Source organism: Colossoma macropomum, unplaced genomic scaffold (genome assembly GCF_904425465.1).
Source record: "Colossoma macropomum unplaced genomic scaffold, Colossoma_macropomum, whole genome shotgun sequence".
Taxonomy (NCBI): Eukaryota; Metazoa; Chordata; class Actinopteri; order Characiformes; family Serrasalmidae; genus Colossoma; species Colossoma macropomum.
In genome coordinates, this window is record NW_023494789.1 from 48453307 (window position 1) to 48476201 (window position 22895).

At 38.0% G+C, this 22895-nt stretch overlaps 1 protein-coding gene across 1 annotated transcript in view; it reads left to right on the top strand.

The window, feature by feature from the left end:
• chl1b (cell adhesion molecule L1-like b) overlaps positions 1-22895 on the top strand; it is an 86103-nt gene that overhangs the window by 27271 nt on the left and 35937 nt on the right. The window contains exons 7-20 of the mRNA XM_036571556.1: positions 636-806; positions 3337-3372; positions 3665-3776; positions 4971-5152; positions 5680-5811; positions 6153-6293; positions 10211-10322; positions 13785-13951; positions 15097-15256; positions 15342-15466; positions 15556-15657; positions 18425-18622; positions 18877-18947; positions 21427-21649. Coding sequence (XP_036427449.1) covers positions 636-806; positions 3337-3372; positions 3665-3776; positions 4971-5152; positions 5680-5811; positions 6153-6293; positions 10211-10322; positions 13785-13951; positions 15097-15256; positions 15342-15466; positions 15556-15657; positions 18425-18622; positions 18877-18947; positions 21427-21649 — 1932 coding nt within the window. The remainder of the gene's footprint in view (positions 1-635; positions 807-3336; positions 3373-3664; positions 3777-4970; positions 5153-5679; positions 5812-6152; positions 6294-10210; positions 10323-13784; positions 13952-15096; positions 15257-15341; positions 15467-15555; positions 15658-18424; positions 18623-18876; positions 18948-21426; positions 21650-22895) is intronic.

A 22895-nucleotide genomic window follows, 5' to 3' on the forward strand; every position in this document is an offset into this window, starting at 1 on the left:
TACACTCTTAAAAAGATGGTTCTTCAAGGGTCCCTTAGTAAAGCTGAATGGTTTTTTATTTAATGTCAAGCTTGTTACAATAGAGGAACCCTTTTGGAACCCTTTTTAAAAAAGAAATTCTAGATAAAACCACCTATAGCATGTTCTCTATCAATCCGAAGAACACTTTCATGATACGGTCCATATATTTTCCTGAGGGTTCCTTAATAAAGCTCAGTGGTTCTATATAGAACCATGAACACTCAAAGAACGCTTTGCATGATTAAAGGGTTCATTTCATCATGAAAGTGTTCGAGATTGATGAAGAATGTGTTGTATGTTCTATATAGAACCTTTTTAAAAATGGTTCCAAAAAGGGTTATACTACTGTTATAATGTCAAGCTTGTTACAATAGAGGAACCCTTTTTGGAACCATTTTTAAAAAAGGTTCTATATAGAACCACCTATAGCACATTCTCCATAAATCTGAAGAACGCTTTCATGATGCAAAGAGTTTTTTGAATGTTCATGGTTCTGTATAGAACCATTTTCTCATAAGGTGAACATGTGTATATAAGCATAGCTGTTCTGCATTAGCTAGCACTAATCCGTGGTACTGAATGTTTTTTCTGTGCCCTGTCTGTCTCCTGTAAAGGTCTGCAGCACATAGAGCAGGACGAGAGAGTGACCGTGGGCCTGAACGGAAACCTGTACTTCTCCGACGCCGTTCAGAAGGACAGCCGGCGGGATTACTGCTGCTTCGCCGCTTTCCCCCGCATACGCACCATCGTCCAAAAAACAGCCATGTCCGTCATCGTTACCAGCAGTATGTGACCACACCTCACTTTAAGAGCATGTTTGAGTGATTATGTTGTTGTTGTCATATCAAAACCTTGCAACTCGTTTTTTGTTTTTATATCATCATTTGAAAGCATCAGCTGCCCTAAACTTTCATAATGAACTGACCAAAAGAAATGGCCCAAAATAGGGTCCGTAAAATCGCTAATGTACGTTTTTTTTGTGTCGTATTTTCCACTGAGGTCAACGTATGATATTGGTGTGCTTTTATGTGACTAAAATGGTTATATTATATGTTTACCTGACCATTTTCAAACATCTCTTTAGCCCCTAACACAGGGGTCAGCAACCCAAATGTTAAGAACCATTTTATCCTTTTAATAAAAATCAAATCACTTTGGGATCCACAACATTTTATGTCCATTTTACCATCTTGGCTGTAAATAAGTCTTGGTATGTGCTGATGTACTAGTATAGGCAAACTTTGCTCTGCTCAGCTATAGCCACTTTTCTCACATCTCTGGCAGGAAACTTTTCGCAAAAGTGGAATAGCTTCTTGTAAAATGTCTCTCAGCGTTCGCTTTTTACAAGGCTGAAGTCGCTTCTCATTCACCAGCCTCTTGTTCGAATGCTATGGTGACCAGCAGTCGGCGCACCAGTCTTCAGGGTTAAAGGGTGAATTAGCAGTTCTACATTAACTCCAGAGTTTAAGACCATTTACTGTTAAACTGTGTTGAACGATCAGCAGAGCTTTATTTTACTGTAAAGGAGGATTATTTTATTTTTACCTACAAATCTAATTCTGCTGTGGAGCCACAACAGGGCAGTAAAAGAGCCGCATGGGGCTCCGGAGTTACCGACCCCTGCCCTAATATAAAGTAGACTGTGTGCCTTTAGGACTGAGACATGCAAACTGAGACTGAGAACTTAAATGTGAGTGGGCGGGGCTAAACTGTTACAGGCCAATAGGTAGATATAGGTAAAGGAACTGGTTCACATGACATCACAAAAACAGTGAATTCAAAACAGGCTGTTTCTACAGTTTAGTTTCCATATATGGACTGTATGGACTGGGGAGTGAACTCTATCCTTTGACAGTTTAACAATGTTCACATAACATCAAACTCAATTCCACAATTAACCTTTAATTTAATAACATTTTCCCTTCAATTTTAAAGTTTTGGAGATTCAAGGTTTGTTACGACAGCAGCAACATGTTATTCTATCACATAACGGGATCCACAGATGCTGTGACAAACGCTCAGGTTGACCTGAGATGTGGAGTTGAAGTTACGGATCAAATGTTTCATTTGCATGTCAGACATCTGGTGTCATCCATTCTGTGTTTGAGGGCTTGTTTTGCACCAATCATGATCTTGGATTTTCAGTATTTTTGCATTGGCCAGCATTAAAGTCACAGTCAGGGCTTTTTGCAGCCTTCAGTAGCCATCCTGAAATTCAAAACACAGAGCTTAAAATACAAGAACCAGCAATCAGCGACAGACAGGGCTGTGAAAAAGTATTTGCCCAGAGTTATTTTCTTTAATATCATAATTTTTGCATGTTTGTCAGACTTATTTGCTTCAGATCATCAACAAAATTTAATAGGACACAGAAAATCTGAGTAGACAGTTTTTAAATGATCATTTCATTTATTGAAGGAGTAAAAAAAAAATCAATATCCAGCACCAGCTGGCCCGTTGTGAAGAAGTACTTGCCCCTTTATTTCCTAAACCAGTTAACAATTGACCAAATTTAGTCAATAATTGGGACCATTATCTCATTATATTAGCAGACTATTCAGTTTGTTTCAAGCATATTTCTTAAAATAAGCAATTATCACATCATCTGCTAATGAAGTGATATATTTCACTTAATAAAATTGCATAAAACAAGTAATAAACATCTAGAAATAAGTAAATGATCTTAAAATGCTCCAACAATCTCAAGATGAGGAACATTAGATATTTTGATTAAATTTTGATATTTTTATGATTTCACTTACTAAGATACATGTTTGTGGTGTGTTTAGAAAAGTAAGATCTGAAACATGAATCTAATCATACATCTAATCATAATATAATATAATATTTAAGGCTGTTGTAAGAATATCAAAGTTTTTCAACCTATTTCTAGACATTTTACCTTGTTATAAGTAATTTTCTCTAGGCAAAATATCTTATTCTGTTGGCAAGTAATAAACAAGTAAGTGTTTATTACTTCAAGCATTATTTCACAACACGTAAAATGATCTGCCAGTGGAATAAGACAGTCGTGCTGGATTAAACGTCTAGAAATGGGATGAATAATGTCATAATATTTTTACATCAGGCTTAGAATGAAATGTATAAGATATAGTGACTAGTTTTAAGATTAAGATATAATATTTTGAGGTGCATATGAATACAAGGCCATAAATGGCTTTTTAGATCCCTGATTGTAACTTTAATCATAGCTGGCAGATGTTGATATATCTCACTTATGGTTCGTTGCATTTATGATTTGAGTTTATTTTTGCATCCATGTGTTTTCCATCTTTTTCCACCTCTCCATTTCAGCCAAGTCAATGAGTGACTCTGGGGGCAGGGGCTCTGGTGAGTGCTGTTCACTATGGCTGCTTTACTAGAATAGCATGAAACAAACAACCAGTCATTCAAATGCTTCACCAGGAGCATCGACATATTACACCTGATTATTCTGTAGGACGTGATCCATTCTGAAGCATCTGTTGGCTGCACTGAAACTATTATTTTTCTTTTATCCAATGCCATATGCCACTATTTGTGTTTAATAAAGAGTATAATGTAATGAATCTGCACATATGTGCTTCTAAGCAGAGGCTTAGTGTTTAATCTTACCTGTCATATGGTCTCCCTCCTTTTTCAGCAAATTCCATTCTGGAGAGGAAGCCCAGTCTACTGTCGCCCTCTGGTGACCGCACGTACACACATATCGAGAAGGGAAAGGAACTGCTGTTAGAGTGCATTGGTGAAGGATAGTAAGTGAGCTTCACTAACTGGATAATGCTGCGTTTTACAGTCTCCTAAGTTCTAGATACCAACCAGGCAAGTGTGAGCTTCAAACTCCAAAGTAAATAAGGCTGTTATTTTGGGTTAATATGCTGGTGAGTTTCAAGAAAGTCTAATTAAATTACACTGAAATGCCTCATATAACTAGGTTACATGTTAAATACATTAATTATATTATGTCATATTACATTATATTATAGTATATTATATAAACTGGAATGCAAAAGTTTACGCACCCTGGGTAAATTGCATGCCTCTGTTGTTTTTCTAAGTGAAAATTGAAAAGAAGTTAACACATCCTCTACAGAGAACGCACTTCTGCACATTTTTAATGCACAATTACTGTTATTTCCATATTGAAAAGAAATAAATTAAATATAGCCTGTTCAAGAGGTATGATGCATGTTTATTTATTTTTTTTCTTTTTGTGTTTTTTTTCCCCCAATATGTTAATCTCAGCAAAAACATAGAAATTTTGCTCTATAATCTGCAGCATATTTGCATTTGACGTTACATTAATTTGTTTGTATCACTACCTTGTTACTCCAAATAATAATACAGTTATGAATTATTATACTATGTGGTTAGACTATCTGGGTACTTACCCCCTTTTACCCAAAATAATTAAACAGCACTTTGGACCTCACATTTACCCAGTTTATATCTAGAACTTGGTGAGAACAAGTGTAAGCTATTTCTGGTGTCTTGCAAATGTTTATCTAGTACTTTGTACCTCAGACTTTTACTTTGTATTTTGTACCGCAGACTTTTACTTTGTACTTTGTACCTCAGACTTTTACTCTGTATTTTGTACAGCAGACTTTTACTTTGTAGTTTATACCTCAGACTTTACTTTGTAGTTTGTACATCACACTTTCCCCACTTAATACCTAGAACTTAAGGGACTTTAAGGTAATTAAATGAATTAATTTACTAATGTTTTGTTAGTAATAAGTGTGATGGTACCATTCAGCATGCCTCATATTACAGCCCAGTCAGGACTTTATCTGTGTAAAGTCAGACAGGGCAGCGTCGACTTACTCACAAGTCCAGTCCAATTCAGTTCAGTGCAGTCTCTCTGCAAATATCTCTCTAAATGCCATACGGAGGCCAGCGGTCATTCAGTGGCAGTAAGTCACTCACTGTGGCCTTTACTTCACCAGCCCAACTCCGAAGATTGAGTGGACCAAGCTAGGACAGAAGCTTCCTGACCGGGCTGTAGTGGAAAATCATGGCAAGCTCCTCACCATAGACAATGTGAAGGAAGAGGATGAAGGGAAATACATGTGCAAGGCCAGAAATGCCCACGGAGAAGCTGTGCACTACTTCCATGTGACGGTCGAAGGTGAGATATGCATTCATTATCCGAAATAGAAGTGAATTAAAACAAACAGTATATGTTATGGGACTATAGATGCATTGTGTTGTCATTATTACGTGTCAATCATTTATGTCATGTCAGACATTTAACAGTTATGTGTGTAAGTTAACACATCCTCTACAGTAGACATATTAAAATGTGCCATTTTTCAGCTAATTTGAGAGCACAAAGTTCTATTTATTTGCTTTGACATATTAAACAAAAAATAAAACACAGCAAAATGTGAAAAAAGAAAGTGTTTTTATTCTGACTTAGGTTTTAAAAGTTTTATGCTGTAGCTTAAATGCTGTAATACTGAGCATGAATGTTATTATTTATTGGTATTTGGTAATTGGTAATAGGTACTTTTGGAGCATTTCTATTGGCCCATGAAATTGTATGCAGCATTTTCAAATGGTGTCAATAATAAAAAATGGCAAAATGTGTTCTTTTTTTGGTAGCAATGATGTATAGGTACCTTAAATATTCTTAAATGTCACTGTTTTGTATAGAACCTCCCAAGTGGGACGTAGAACCCAAGAGCCAGCTGAATATGATCGGTGCTGATGTCGTCATCAAATGTGCTGCATCAGGCAGTCCAACCCCAACTGTGGCGTGGAGGCTGAATGGACGCCCTCTCAAAGGTTCGACTGTTTCTCTCTGCATTACCACTGTTGTACTGTTGTGAACACTACATATAAAACTCTATACTTAAGTTAAAGACATTGTGAATTCTTGTTTCTATCACTACCACTATAAAGAAATCCAAATCAGTTAATCTCTCTACAGACAGTATAAAGGCTATTGTCTAAAGTATCAGATGACCACTTGGTTTCCTTTATTCCTATCAGTTTACACCCAGTTGAGTGATATGAATGGTTTCACTTATTTATAGAAGGTTTGTTAGGAAAGCTAGCTTGTATATGATTATGCAGATTAACAGTGCATGCTGTGTGACACTGTTTTATATCTGTGTCTGTTTCAGAGGTTCCAGCAGGTAACAGAAGAGACTATGATGACACGATCGTCATCCACAACGCCAGCCCTTCTGACAGTGCAGTTTACCAATGTGAAGCCTCCAACCGACATGGGACCATACTGGCTAATGCAAACATCATGATCATGAGTGAGTACAGCCTGCGGGAGGCGAAACTCTTAGCGTGCTTTGCTTTACTTAAGAATCAATTTTACACTTCAAAATAATTGCACAGGGTACAACACAGTCTGCAAAAATAAACTTACCTTTAATAAACAAGAGATTATAGCAAAAAAAATAAATAAATTATATACATACATTATAATGTCTGGGAATCTTCTGGGAAGCTTTCTACAAGATGTTGTGGAGTGTCTGTGGGAATTTTTGCTCATTCATCCATAAGAGCATTTATGAGGTCAGACACTGATGTTGGACGAGAGGGTCTGGCTCACAATCTGCATTCTAGTTCATCCCAAAGGTGTTGGATGGGGTTGAGGTCAGGGCTCTGTGAGGGCCAGTCAAGTTCTTCCACACCAAACTCACCCAGCCAGGCCTTTATGGACCCTGCTTTGCGCACTGGGGCTCAGTCATGCTGGAACAGAAAAGGTTGTTCCCCAAACTGTTCACACAAAGTTGGAAGCGTGCAATGGTCTGAAATGTCTTGTTCTGCTGAAGCATTAAGATTTCCCTTCACTGGAACTAAGGGTTCTAGACCAACAGCTGAAAAACAACCCCATAGCATCATCCCTCCTCCACCAAACTGTACAGCTGGCACAGTGCAGTCAGGCAGGTAACGTTCTCCTGGCATTCGCCAAACCCAGACTCGTCCATCAGACTGACAGATAGAGAAGGGTGATTCGTCACTTCCACAGAATGAGTTTCCAGTGCTCCAGAGTCCAGTGGCAGCAAGATTTACACCATATATATATAAAACAGACTGTTTTTATTAAAATGTTTAATGTATGTCTCAGTTGCTGTCATGTAATGCTGTGCGGTACAGCTCAGTATTAACCTCACAGTTCTTTGCTGTGCAAATATCTTTAAATGAGCTGATTTTACAATAAAATGTAAAAAAAACACACTACTTTAGTATGAAAAAGTAGTGTTCAACATTGTGAAGTCCTGGCAGTAATTAACAGTGTACTGTTGCAGTTGAATCACCAAATCTGCTCTGACATATGCTCAGAGATTTGCCTTCAGTCCATTAAGCCTGAATAGAAAGCACAGGAAAGCAGCACAATGTTACCCCGCAAAAGAATAAACGTCTGCTTCTTTGTTGGCGTTGCCCTGGACATAAGGAAAGCACTGATATGGCCAGTGCAGTTGGGTTTTCTGTGAAAGGGAGTGTGCAGTATAATGTGTAGGGTTGTTCCTTTATGAGGAGACTCGTACAGCCTCGTGTCCCTCAGCTTCCTCCTGTGGAAATGAGGTTCTTTTATATGCTAACAAGTTTGTCCTTCCTCTTCCCATTCACACACAGTAAGCAAAGCATGTGCCTCTTTCATCTGACCAGATAAAACAAGAGACTGGGCTCTATCTCGCTTTTCAAAAAGAGAGAGAGGAGATAAAAAAATAGGGCTGTATTTTCCTCTCAAAGCTAGAATTCCCACTATAAGAGTCATGTGATATATCTTGCCTTTGGTAGAGCAGGACGGTGGTATTCTAGGGGTTACAGGTCAGATTTTGGTGTAAACTGATAACACCGAAGCACAGAAAGCCAGTCAGACCAAAGAAGCTAGAACAGTTGTATACCTGTAATATCATCAGTGATACATTCACAGACTTTGTCACTTTTAAAGGGGAACTCCACCGATTTTGCAAAATTAGACAATCATTGAATGGTTTAGATCAGGGGTGTCCAATCTTATCTGCAAAGGGCTGGTGTGGCTGCAGTTTTTCACTCCAAACAAGCTGGAGCTCACCTGACTCCACGTGCGGTCTCTAGTTATCAAACATTTCATCAGGTGACCTCCTGCTTTGTTGGAGTGAAAACCTGCAGCCACACCGGCCCTCTGCATTCAGAGTGGTTTGGTGTGAAATGTGCCTTTCTAGAGAAATTTACCAAGTCAGAATTGTTCACCATTATAGTACTAGGAACCAGACGTCCGAAGCATTTAATGGCTCTAAAAGCTACGTCTCGCTAAGTTATTACACAAAGTGGTTAAGAATACGTTGCTTGATTATTATAATTGCTTGTTTTATTATAAAGTTTTGGCCTTAAAATGTATTTTTAGTATAAACTATTATATTATTAACCACATTCTCAACTGAGATCAATGCACACAAGCTTACATGCTTTTGTAGTTACTAGCCTGTAGCTACAGCCATTCAATGCAGTTCAAATCTGCCCCCTGAGTAACTTTTCATTTATAGTCTAAGGTTCACATATTAACCAGGTAAGCGTGAGGTACAAAAGTACTTGGTAAGTTACAAGACAGTACAACTTAATTTCTCTGAGGTTACAGTGGTTGAGATAAAAAACAAAGTATCTCATAATTGGATGAATTTGTGGAGTAATAAGGTGGTAAGCATACACAAACATACCATGCATTTCAATGTAATGTGTGTTTTTTTCAATACAATGTTTACACGTTTAAGCAGGAAAGTGAATTAGAAATCTCAAACTAAGAGGTGGTTATTTGGGGTAAAAACCCAGTGCAAAGGCACTTGAAGAGCCTTATATGGTATGAATCTGTCTATTACACAGAACCAAAACTGATTCTGGGTTTATATAAGTAAGCATTAGTTCTTTGTGTGTTTTTTCTGTGTTCTTATTATTTTTACAATTCATAATCTGGTTAAATGTGTGAAATTACACTGACATTTTGCGAAAGCTTATTTATACTTACTAGTTTGTTATTATGAAAGTTCCTTCTCAGCTTATTATCAACTTATTACCTGTTAGAAATTTTAGTGTAATTTATTTAAAATGTCTTGGTACTTTTTTTTACCCAAAACAATTACACAGCACTCTGGAGATGGTTTATTTAAAGTTTGTGCAAGCAAGAAGTTATTAAATGCTAAAAAAATCTATTTAAATTGACTTCTGTCAAGATATCTGCCAAGAATTCTGAAGAATTCTGGATATTAAATGTAAAAGTCATAAATCTTCATTCTCAATACTCAGAGACTAAAGTTGAAAATTAACAAACTAGCACATTTACAGAAGTGTGATTAATGTGGATGTCCCTGTAAATCTAAACAAAACTAAATCAATAAATAAATATGCTGTAAAACTTTTCATTTCAGACGGCAAGAGACAAAATACAGACACAAAAGGAATTATGTATACAAGGATTATTTATAATATAGCGTATCGCTGCTATCAGAACAAAACCTCTCATCTCCAAAAAGGTAACTTTACATCACAAGGAAGAACATTAACTTTTAGAGGAAGTAAATGGAGAAATATTTTTTCCAAGGAATTTTGGACCGTTTCTGTTGGTCCGTTCATCATGAAATTTTGGTACAACATTTGTTTTAAAAATTGTCCAAAACACAAATGGGAGACACAAGGTTCCCCAACAGCAACAATATATAGGAGTGCAAATACAAGGTGCCCCAACAGCAACAATATATAGGAGTGCAGCAGTTTCTATTATAAGAATGTAATGAGCTTTAAGATGTGTTACAAGTTTAGTTTCTTAAAGGAAAAAGAATCTCATGTAATCACAGATATGTTGATGAAGGCTATTCTAGAGTCTGGGAGCAGAATTAGAGGATTTGTTCATCAGGTTGTCTATTACTGTATAAAAGAAGCTCCATGCTGCCTTTATTGTTGGATGCACTGTGATGGTTTCTGAGTGAACATGCACCACATTTAGAAAGCGATTAACATTGATATGGAAGCATAATAAGGAATAACAGAAGGCCACTGAGGTGTGAAGTGTCTTCCTATTCTTGTGTTTGCGTGCTCAGAATGGTGGTTTGTGATAAACAGTATAAAATAAATGTCTAAATAAGTCTAAATAAATGTGACGAGAGCATTTAGAAATAACATCATTGACATTAAATTAAAAAGCAGAAATGTCTACTTATTTCCATCATATCAATAATTCTCTTCACAGACCTGCGGCCGTTGATCCTGACAGAAGACGGTGTCCAGTACTCGGCGGTGGAGGGGAAAGGAGTGATCATGCACTGCAAAGTCTTCAGCTCTCCGCCCTCAGCCATCAGCTGGTGAGTGGTTCAGTGTGTGGAAAGCTCATCCCAGACCAGCAGAGAGCACTGCAGCTCCTACTGTATCAGCCACAGCAGCTCTCACAGGCCAACGCTCCGCTGCCCCACTTTATTCAGCAGCACTAGCTGCAGGGAGAGCAGCGGCCTCATGATGTAAACAGGGTTATTCATGCTTGTACAGTGTGTGTGTTTTGTCAGCAGGAAATATATGAGCTCTACGTTCGTATGCATTCTGTGTAAAGTATTGAGAATAGGCTTGTACTGTGATTCATGTCTTAAAGGAGAATCCCATCGAATTTCCAAATTTCTGCATAATTAAATGGTTAAGATGTAAACAAAGACATTCAGAGTGGTTCGGTGTGAAATGCTCCGTTCTTGAGAAACAGTCAGGATAGTTCACAGTGGTGGTGATAGGAACCAGACGTCCACGGCTAAAAGCTCCCTCACAGGAAGCTATTACATGAAATTTCTAGACATTGTTTAAATGATAGTTTTGAGAAGGTTTTGGCCTAATGTGTTTTTAAACAACAACAACAACAACAACAACAACAACAACAACAACAACAACAACAACAACAACAACAACACTGTACAATAAAGACATTTATTGTTATTATTTACAAATTACATGTACAAACATGCAAAAACAATACACAATTTAAAAAAATCACAATTCTGGTTCACCCAGCTGGAAAAGGTGGGTATTAAGAGTAGCTTTGAACATAGCCAGGGTCGAGCAAGCACGCAGCTCGGCGGGGAGCTTGGGGCCGGCAACACTGAAAGCCCTATTGCCAAAAGTACGCAGCTTAGAGGGAGGAACTTTGAGCAGATGTGAGTCAAAGGAGCGAGGAGTGCGTGCTGGAGAGTGTGTTTGTATTGAACACTATACTGTACTGGGGGCCAATGAAGATGCTTCAAAGTTGGACTGATGTGCTCCCAGGATCTAGTGTGGCTTAAAACCCTAGCAGCTGAATTTTGCACATATTGCAGTCTATTCAGAACCCGAGAAGGGAGTCCATGTAGCACAGCATTGCAGTAGTCAGTTCTAGATGTTACAAAAGCATGGATAACAGTCTCAGCAGCAGAAAAAGAGGGAAAAGGGCGGATCCTAGCGATGCTCTTCAGATGGAAAAAAGGCTGCCTTACAAGTGATTTTGATATGGGGTTCAAAAGACAGAGTGGAGTCAAAAATACTCCCAAATTTCTAATCTGGGTCGAAGAACAGGCAATGTAACACGGAATAGAAACAGCAAATGTTGCTTATCTTTTAAATACATTGTGGAGAGGAATATGCAGGGCAAAATAGTCAGATTTATCACTATTTCACCATCATCAAAATTGCAAATTAAATCTCAGAAGACTCGTGTAGGTTCACTGGTGGTTTTGGATAGTAAATAAAATGGCTATATTTGTGTTGTATACGTTGTGACCCTTGGTTCCTAAAACCACCAGTGGTAATGTCTTTTTAAGCCACTTTAAAACATACTTGTTATAGATTATTATAGATTTATTATAAGAGGCTAGTTACCGACAGTCTGCAGACAGTACAATATAAACCCCTTTTTTAGTATGGAGGCCGATTTTTGCCAGGAAGGAGAAAAAAAAACAAAAACCTCACTGCTTGTTTCTAATTGTTGTCTCTGTTTCTGTGAGCCGTATTTCCAAATTTAACTTTTTATTTCTAAAGTTTGACTTTTCATCTCAAAATAATGACGTTTTCTCTATACTTAGTAAAACAAAAACTGACTTATTATTAAGTACATGTTGTGGAGTCAAGCCAAGCCTGTGTTCTGTTAGTTTAAAAATCTTTGAGTAAGTTTGTTATTAAGACGCTCGAGCTTGCTAAGTTGAGGTTATTTAGTTCATTAGAAAGGCTGTTGCTATTGCCGTTGCCGAGTGGTCATTAAAGCTGAGTTACGGACCAGGGGCCAAATTACAGAAACTTCTTAAGTCTGAAATCTTCTCATCTGCTTAGTCACCATGACAACTTTAGTTAGGGCTGAATTTAGGACAGTAGTTATTACAGAATAACAGTTCTTAAGTTCATAATCTTATCATTAACTCCAGATAAGAAAACAGTATTACAGAAACATCCTAACTAGACTAAATGAAAATTCTGTCCTAACTTTAAGACAAACCACAGAGGGTCTTAACTTCTGTTTTAACCATCTGTTTTCTATTGTTTTGTGCAGTGAGAGGCAGCACAGTTCACTCTAAGTGACAATGACGCTACATTTATGTGAGGGTTTTTAAAAACCCCAGACGCTGCAGACTCGATCTCCACCGTCCCTCATATTACCTTCGTGTGTTAATGTTGATGATAAAATATTAGTGATGGTGGTGAATAATGAGGAGACAGAGCTGAACGTGTGTCTGTTTATTAGGAGGAATAACGTTAGCGCGCTCGGCTAAAGTGTTTGGGAAATGAAACTGAAACTGTGGAGCAGCGACTCTGATAAACAGCACGAAACGCTGAGACAATATTCTTAACTCTCAGTTTATCGCGCTTTAGTTTTGTTTGATCTTTTTGTACATCAGTAATGGTAGTTAGCTGCCTAGCTTGATAATTCTGATTGTGTTTACGTTTAGCTGTGCCTATATGGTCGATTGCTAGGCAACAGAAATGCCAGTTGATTGTCAACTTCAATCAAGTACGTTAAGACTTCTTAACTTGAGATAAGATGCTGTGAGAAAAGACAAGATTCCTAAATTAGGATAAGAGAAAGAGATAGGACGTTTCAATAATACAGCCCCAGAACCTTAACGTCCGAGTTTCTTCTAAGAACCCACTTTGCTACATTATTACTCTGTGCTTTTTATGTAATTTTTCATTGAAAGGTAACACAGCATTATTTAGAGGAAATAAGTGAGAAGTGAGAATTCGTCAAAAAGTCAAAAAGTCGTATTCTGAATTTTCTAAACTGCTGTCAGAAATGGGAAAAACACAACAGGCAGATTCTAAGCAACAACAGTGGCAGCTGTGTTAGTATTTACTATCAGCTTTGGTCAATCAGAGTAGGTGGTTCATTATAGTAACATCCTACCAATGTTTTGTGCTGCGAGAGGAAACTCATACAAACATGTGCAAAAGTTTGAACAGTTCTGGTCAAATTATATGTTTTTTTTGATTGTCTAAGTAAAATAATTAACACATTCTCTACACGGAACTTATATCTACCATTTTTCTATTTAATTATATATGTAAGTTTAACATATTGAAAAAAGAAACGTATTAAAATGTGAAGAAATGTGATCGCTGTAGTGAAGTGTGAACATATTTTCATTTAGAAATCTGTACATGTGCAGTGAGACGAAAGTGCAAAATAGCAGCGAACACCCGTTTTCTCTTATTATAGACACTAAAAGGCTGTTATTATGGCAAAACACTTTAGCAGCCCTGCTCCACACTATGTTCAAACAGTGGGGAGCAGCTAAGCTTCACGGTTTCTGATGTTTTTTCAGGAGTAAGGTGGACAGCGCCAGTGCGGTGGAGGGGTCGAGGTTCAGTGTGCATGAGAACGGCTCGCTGGAGATCCACAGTGTGGAGAGGGAGGACGAGGGAGAGTACTCCTGCTTCACTCAAAACACAGAGGGCAAATCCGCCATTACCGCCATGCTGGAGGTCAAAGGTGCGAGAGAGATGTCTCTGATGAATGTTCCTAATGATCTCGCTTTGCTCCTCAGTCTGGAATTAGGAACGAAATGAGTGAAAACTCATTTGAAAGTTGCTAATAACTTGTTCCTGTCTTTTATTCACTGTTAGAAGTGAGGTCAAGGTTAGGGGAAGTATTAATTAGCAGCAGAGGTTAATTTCAGTGTATGTATTTCTCTCAGAGAGAACTAAAAAAGGACGTTATGTTTGGTTTCAGGCTTTTGATTTCAGATCTTTTAACTGCATCTGCTCATTGAAGTTAATCAAAATCAGTAGCAGTTAAACAAAGCAGACTGAATGTAAAGGGTTTTGCTTAAATGACTGAAATTTCTTTCTGAGATAAATATAAATTTGAGTTAAAGCTTAAAGTTAACCTGATTTTAAAAATCAAAATTGACCTTTATCTTGTTAGTTTATGTTCCTGGCCATAATAAGCTCACAATAAACTCATGTCATACCATTTAAAAGACAAATTGTGAGAGTTGTGAGCTCCAATTTACACTGATGTCAAGCATTTATTTATTCATGTACATTTTTTATATATTCCTGCAACACCTCTTTTTCAACTGTTGATGTCTAAAATTTTGGAAATGAGAAATATTTGAGAGTAATAAGGATCCAGCAGGTAGACAACATTCATATCCTTCAGTAGGTCAGTTGGAGCTCTGTATGGTACAGCAACACACTTGTGGAATTCATTTTTTCTTTTTTTTTTGGACAAGTTTTTACCCTAATTCTCATTAAAGCAACGTGTCCACATTTGTGTTTCTCATTACCGATATTTACCATTTTTTCCACTTTCAATTAGAAAACATGAGTTTGTATAACTTTTGACTGTTGAATCTCTTTACCTTAGTGTTTTCCCTTTAAACTTCAAGGAGCTGAACCAAAATAACAAAATGACAAAATGGCACTAGTAGAATCTAAGTGGCTGTCAGTGTGTTTCAGTAATGAGAAAATGAAAGAAATTGGTCCCAGTATTTGTCATGTTTATGAGAAAATCCTTCTTATGGTAAGAAAATCTTATCAAAGAAAGTTTTTCTTGATTTCAAGCTTGTGCACTGAATTTTAGTTCTTTAAAACATTTAAAACTCAAACAAGTCTGTTAAATCTCTGTTTCAGCGCCCACCAGAATAGTGAACCCTCCTCAAGACCTGCGCATTCTGGTAGGAACCACAGCCCAGTTCTCATGCCAGCCTGAGGTAGACCCGTCCTTCACTGACGACTACGAGATTATCTGGGAGAAGGATGGCGTGGCCCTCAATGACAGCGAGAGTGCAGGGTAAGAGGCCTGAGAGCTGCCACTGCTCTTCAGTGAGGTGTATGAGTGACCTGCTCAATGCATTGTGTTCACTGACTGTCATCAGGTATGTTGTGGAGGACGAGATGCTTCAGATCATCAACGTGAGCTTCAGAGATCAGGGTGTGTACATTTGTGTGGCCAGGACTCCAGTGGACCAGGACTCTGCAGTGGCACTGCTTACAGTACTGGGTGAGTAAGAGGACGAAGTGTAGACTGGACAGTTTGCTGCTTTTACAGTGTGCAATACACTGTACACTGCTTTTATGCTCTTGTTTCAGATGTACCCGAACCCCCTGAGGATGTGGTGCTGGCTGAACATAAAAACAGGACCGTGAAGCTGAAATGGGTTCCAGGAGATGACCATAACAGCACCATCACCGGTAATCAGGCCTCCTGTAACCCACCACAAACACAAGCTTGCTGTTTAATGAGAGACAATGACTTTAGTGATATATGAGCTCATGGAATACGTTTTTAAACTGGTTGAAAGTGTCGTGCTCTTAGCTACCACAAATAATGTCAGTATATAAAGATTATATTGGTAACCAATTTGATTTTTGTGCTTGTTTGGCAAGGATTAAGCCTAGTCCTGGACTATCAAGATTTTGAATGGAGATTTTCTATTAAACTGAAAATATACTCCATGACTGGAGTTAATCCCTGTCTACGAAAACTAGAGTTATTGCTGTTTTCTATAAGTTTGGTATGTGGAAAGTCTCCATTCAAAATCCTATGTAGACCAGGATTAAGCTCAATTCCTGTCCAGGAAGCTGGCCCAATACATTCGTCCTTTCCCAAAAAACAAGACATAATACTTTCAGTTTCAAATCATATGATATTTCCTCTCCTCACAAACTCAGACATTTAGTGTGTTTACGTGCACTTAATAATCCGATAACTGCAGAAAATCAGATTTTGTCAGTAATCCGATCAATGTGTTAACATGCACTTGGGTAATCAGATAATGGGGAAACTTTGGGTCTACATGAGTCAGACAATAAATCGGATTTCTGCTTTTCAGCCAGCCAATAAACTCACAGAAGAAGACGTGACGTAAATGTAACGTAAAACTCAAACTTCATGCTGTAGCTTTTTTTTTGTGCCATTTTAGCTTTTAAAATATAAAAAAAACACACATCTAGAAGATGAAGAATATTTAAATCCTTAATTTCGTCAAGAATGTGTTTGGTTTCAGGGTTGCTCCAAAAGTGTTTTGCTGCATTTCACAGCAGCACTGCTTGATTATTTCTGGTACAGCAGTCTGTTTTCACACATGCGGACACTGAGAAATCTGAAAGAAATCCGAGTAAGAGTTTACATGCGGTGAGAAATCTGACTGAGCTAAAATGCAGCTCTCTATCAGACTTCTTAATTGGATTTCTAGATTGAGATTGAGAGTATTATAGATTATAGAGTATGGTGTTTACATGACCATTTGAATAATCGGATATCTGCAGAAATGCGATTATGATCGGATTATTGAGTGCATGTGAACACACTCGTTGTCTTGATGGTTTTAATGACCCAAGAGTGGGAAAAAAATGCAAAAGGTTTAAATTAATGTGTCAGTAATGCATTAACACCACACATATTTAAAGCCACTCATTTTTAAACAACATTTTCTACTTTGCCTCTTTGACCCATCCTTAGTGCTTCAGGCTGAAGCCCAGCTGCAGCAGTCTGTATGTTGCTCTGATAGAAGCCGCAATTGTAGCCTCAAATACAGCTTTTAAATGGCTTTTAAAACAACACCTTTCAGCACCATCAGCAGACTGCACTGGACAGAGCTTGTGGGAGAGCTATGAATAAATCAACTAAGAGGAGCAACACAAAGTGGAGCTCCAGTTCCCCTCGAGAGCCTCTACCGTAACGAGAATCCACAAGCTATATGAACGAGAGAGAGAGGCTACAATCACAGAGGAGCTGAACCACTGACCAGATTTATGATATATATATATATATATATATATACTATATATATATATATCTATATATCTATATCTATATATATATATATATATATATATATATATTACACACACACACACATACACATACTCATAGGTTGGAACCGTTGCTCTCACTGGACAGCACTGATGGAAAAATGGAAATAGATCAGTGGCAAGAATAGCAGCCACAATTAGTTGACACAACAGGGGTTTTGAATGTATGTATTACATTCTACACAAATGCTGCTTATATCAGTAGAGTCTGGCTGCAGACATGCACTCTCAGACAGATGCGCTCTCAGCCACAGTGACGTCACGTCTACAATGGCAGAAGCAGCCAAAAGTTAACCGTTAATCATCACTCAGTCCATTTTTCATCCACAACACAGCTAGAATTCCATTTAATGTACCTCCCTGTTGAATAAAGTCATAGAACCCATTAAAAGTGTCTGTTGGTTCCTGGTGGTTTTCAGTAGTACTAATAGTATTCTGTGTTTTCCTGATGGGTTGATATCACAGTGTAAAGGATTCAGATCATATAATCAGGTGTTTTGGGACAGATTCCAGATACATTTGATCGTTTCTTAATGGTCTCTAACGGCAACCATCAAGACAATCCCCGTTAGGAAGCAAAACCATCAGGTTTTATTTCTAACAGTTCTAATCATCGTCAGCATGGCTTTCGTGAGTTTCAGCAGTAGCCGGTTTGTTTTTTTCCTGCAAATACACCCGTCATTCATATCTTATCGTCATGGTAGGATTTATTTTGAAAGTTTCCATATTTAATTACCTTATTATCAGTATGACAACGTTAATATACATTCAGTGTAGCTGTTGTTGCCCAACAGAACGTGGTTCACTGTTTTTCCTCATAAAACCGAAAAAACACTGTGGTGGCAGAGCGGCACTGACGTCATCAATAGGCTGGCGGTGCATGTCAGGCTGAGAGTGCATGTCTGCAGCCAGACCATCTCACTTATATAATGAAAAACACACTTCTTTTAAATAAAAAAAACACTTGTTTTGGGTGGAATGTGAACAAATAAGATAAATACAATTAATTATTTTAATTTTTTGACAGCCCAAACAAACTTACAACACGTTCTGATTATTGTTGATAATTGCGACTTCTAAGAATTTTATCTTGGCTCTATATTTTTTGAAAACTATTGTTAATTTGACCACCTTTTACAATCAGATTTCATCATTGAATATGAGGAGAGTCAGTGGCAACCCGGCAGTTGGAAGGAACTGATGCGAGTGCCGGGGAACCACCACTCAGCTTTGCTGAAGCTCCACGGCCACGTGGACTACAGCTTCCGCGTCTCGGCCGTCAACGAGGTGGGGAAAGGACGTCCCAGCCAAGTCAGCGAGAGATACAGAACCCCGGCCTCAGGTTTGGACTCCAGCTCCTCCCACTTTATCCTTTAATCTCTCCTTTTAGAGCAGTGAGGCCCAACACATTGCTCATTGAACTTTCAAAACATTCAAACCTGGGAGATAATTGATTTCCTCCACTCGTTGAACCTGTGCTCTCTAATGTGTATATTTCACAGGCCATTTTCTCTCTGTCGTTCTCTCTCTCTCTCTCCTTACCCTGTGCTAACAATTTCACTGCCAACAAAATCCATATTTCTGCTCTTTCCAAAGCGCCTGACAAGAACCCTGAAAATATCAGGATCGAAGGTCATTTGCCACATGAAATGGATATCAACTGGGAGGTAGGAGCCCGCGAGTTCTGTTCTGAAAGTCTTTCGGGAGTAGCTAACTTTCAAAGTACTGTAGCGGGGGACTGTATAGATAAAAAGCCCCTTTCAAATATAGAATTCCATTTACTTCTCAAAGGGAGAGAGCAAACAAACGTTATCAATTTTTCAGCTCCAATTATCGATAAGAGTTTCCCTCCAGAAAAAAAGAGGTTTACATATAAAAATGGTGTTATCTGCACCATTGTACAGCTGGAAACTTCACAAAGCCCTTTGTGAAAGTGATCCAGGATCCCCGTCCCAGACAGCTGCTGCGAGCCTTTGATTAAAAAGTAAAAGGAGCGAGCGGGATGCGAGTTATAAATTCCAATTTTTTATTTGAAAAGATGATTCTCTCCCATTCTCTGGGTTATTACCTGGCTCTCTCGCTATGGTAATAGAACCGTGCTTCCTGGAATTATGAGGTCTCTTATTATTAATAGTGTGCTTTTATAGATAATTGTATCTCATTCAATCTTCTGCTGCTGGCCCATTGTTAGAGGAGCCGGCGCTTTCCTCCACATTTTGTCAAGTTCTTGTTAGCTGTTGTACCTCAGAATGGCTAAAAGCCAACAGTGAAGTCATTTCAGGTCCGGAATGATTTAAAAGCTTGATTGGGGGCCGGGGTTGTTAGCCTATAGCAGTGAATGTGTTTCACTGTTTGAACACATCATTACCGCTACTGCCACGTTCTCTAAGAGGTATCAATTAAATCACGGCTCTGCCGAGGGGTCAGCCGGTGCCAAACCCTGAGTGCTCTGGCAGGGGAACACACGCACTTAGCGACCTTCCTGACAGTGATTTGCGCTCGGTTTAGCTTTCAGCCTCCTCCCTCTCTGCTTATTCCGTTCTGTCATATGTATCCAGCAAGATTCCCCTGGACGCTCCCCTAGATAAACACATGACTTCATGGGTTTCTGACCTATCGATTGTTGCTGCTCGTGTAAGAACATCTGCTAAGTTAGGTTTACAGGGGAGCAAGCAGGCAAATGATTAGCATGGGCATCATATTTGTACTGTAATAATAAAAAAATAAACAACAACAACAACAACAACAACAACAACAACAACAACAACAACAACAACAACAACAACCCTATTCATGGGTCATTCTACCAGTGTGGTGGCAAATAGTGTCCCACAACTTTGAAGCCTTGGAAATGAGCTGAAGATGAGAATAAAACAATAGGATGTTGATATTTTTGTATTCTTTTTTCTTCTCCTAAATAAAAATCGACAAAAAACTGTGATAATTCTTCCTTCTGTATTTATTTTAAGTGATTTTAATTAATGCTGTGCATGAAAAACAGCATGTCACTGCAGTGATTTCACATATCCTAATGTATTATTTTTGCTTGAAACAACAATTTTGTTACTTGTTTCAGTTCTTTAGCTTAGTTTGGTAATAAATCACGTCCCAACACTGTCAGTGGTGTTATAGAAACATAACGTAAATAAAAAATACATACATACATAAAGAAAAGAAAGAAAGGTCTTTTTGAATTGGTTATATGACCATCTTGAAGAAAGAAGTCCTGTACTTGTAAAATCTATTTTCATATTTCTGATAAATTTGGCCCCCTGGGATGGACTGATGACTTGTCCAAGGTGTATCCTGCCTTCTGCTCAGTGACCGCTGGGATAGGCTCCAGCTCCCACCGCGACCCAGAAGGATAAGCAGTTTAGAAAGTGTGTGTGTGTGTGTGTGTGTGTGTGATAAATGTGGCTAAAATACTGACAGCTTCATGTGTCACTTGAAGATTGTGTCAGCAGTGTTACCCATGAAACATTAAGTGATTTTAATATTGAAATAAAATATTATATTATATAATATTTGTTCTCTTATCTTTTGGGAGTTTGAAACTAAAGAGTCAGTGGACTATTTCAGGAAAGCTCAGGATTTTAGTAGTGTTGTCAGGGGTGGTACAACTTTACTGATGTAGTTCAATACAACAGACTTCATTTTTCAAATTGAAATATATATCAACATTCATACCTTGTTTGCTACCACAATAGTAGAATGACCCACAAAAAAAACTTTTCATGCACACAAAAGAATATTTGTTTAAATGGAAATGGGAAAAATCAAGAAACTAAACAGCAAACGATGATATTGATGAAAATGCATGTAAAACAATTAATAAAATAAGTATATTGCTCGTATCTCCGTTTTTAGTTTTTCTGTTTTTCACAAAATTTGAAAATGCCTGTTGCCCTTGATATTGTGTGTAAATTCCATAATAAATAGACCAAAAGAAATGGCCTGAAATGACTTGGGAAAACATCTGGTTCCATTGACTTACATTAAAAGTAAAGCATGTTTTTCCTTCTCCTGTAAAGTTATTTTGGAAATACAAGGTTTTGTTCTGACAGCAGGTAGAAGATGGTAAGAAAACTCATTACACTTGTAACAGAACAAGTAATACACCAACGTTTATTCTCTGTTATATTCCAGCCGTTGCCCCCTATTGAGCACAACGGGCCCGGTTTGGAGTACAAAGTGAGCTACAGGCAGCAGGGTGTTGAGGAGGCCTGGCAGGAGCACATGGTGAAGAGACACTCATTTGTAGTGAAGAACACACCAACGTTCGTACCTTACGAGGTCAAGATCCAGGCCAAGAACCACGCTGGCTGGGCTCCGGAGCCTAGAACAGTAGTTGCCTACTCAGGAGAAGACTGTAAGTACATGTGCTGATTCAGTTCTGTATGCTTAATACATGCTGTGAGTTAGAAAAGACCTTTATTGCCATAGTTCCCAATCCTGGTCCTTGAGCACCATTAACCTGCACGTTTTAGTGTTTTCCAGATCTAAACACACAGTTCAACTCAGGAAGGGCTTATTAACCCTCACACAAAAGCAAAAGCAAAGTGAAACCCGATATGAATTATTTCTCACCCATAGTTCATTAAAACAAGCTGAGAATTCTGTCAGATGTGTTATGATAATTTAATTTAATGAAGAATTAAAGGGGAATTCCAGCAATGTCAAACTTTTGATGCAAATGAAGTCATTCAGAGTGGTTTGATGTGAAATGGTTTGTTGTAGAGAAACTTACTGACTCAGATTTCTTCACAGTGGTGGCGATAGGAACCAGGGGTCTACAGGGGTCATGTCTACAACACAAGTCTAACCATTTTATTTACTATTCAAAACCATCAGTGAAACTGCACAACGTGTGAGTTTTTATACATAATGTTGATGGCAAAATAATGATAAATCTGAAAAAATAAGTTCAGTGCCTTACATGTAACTTGTAAAAAGAAATTCTGCAATACTATAGTAAAAGTGTCTCAGGCATCAATCAGCGTATTCATCTCCAGTTCATGTAATAGCTTTCCGTGAGGGAGCTTTTAAAAAGGTGGACATGTGGTTCCTATCACCACCACTGTGAACAATTCTGACTAAGTTTCTCTAGAATTTCACACAAAACCACTCTGAATGACTTTACATCTCAACCATTTAGTTATGGAGAAATTTTAAGGGGAAAAAACAAAAACAAAAAAAACAAAAAAAAAAACTATTTTTTAGCCATTTTTAACAAAAAATTAAAAAAAAGAAAAAGCTGTCAACACAGATTGTACATGAAATATAAACACATTTCATTGCATATTGTTTTTATAGCCAGTAAATACCAATATTTGACCGGTAAAATTCTGCAAGACTGGCAGATTCACATACCCAAAATCTATTTAATATTTTAAGCAAATAAAATCTTGTTTTGATGCATTTAGTTCAAAACTGCTTTCAGGAGCGCTGGAGGAGAAAGAGGAGAAAGAGTTTAAGTTAAAAAAGATAAAGCATGAGAGCTGAGAAACTGTGGATACATTCACGTTTAAACTGGCAGCAGAAAATAAAATGCTGTTAGCAGCCGTGCTAAATGTTTTCTTCGGCATTGATTTATTGAGGGCTGTTGAAGAATATGC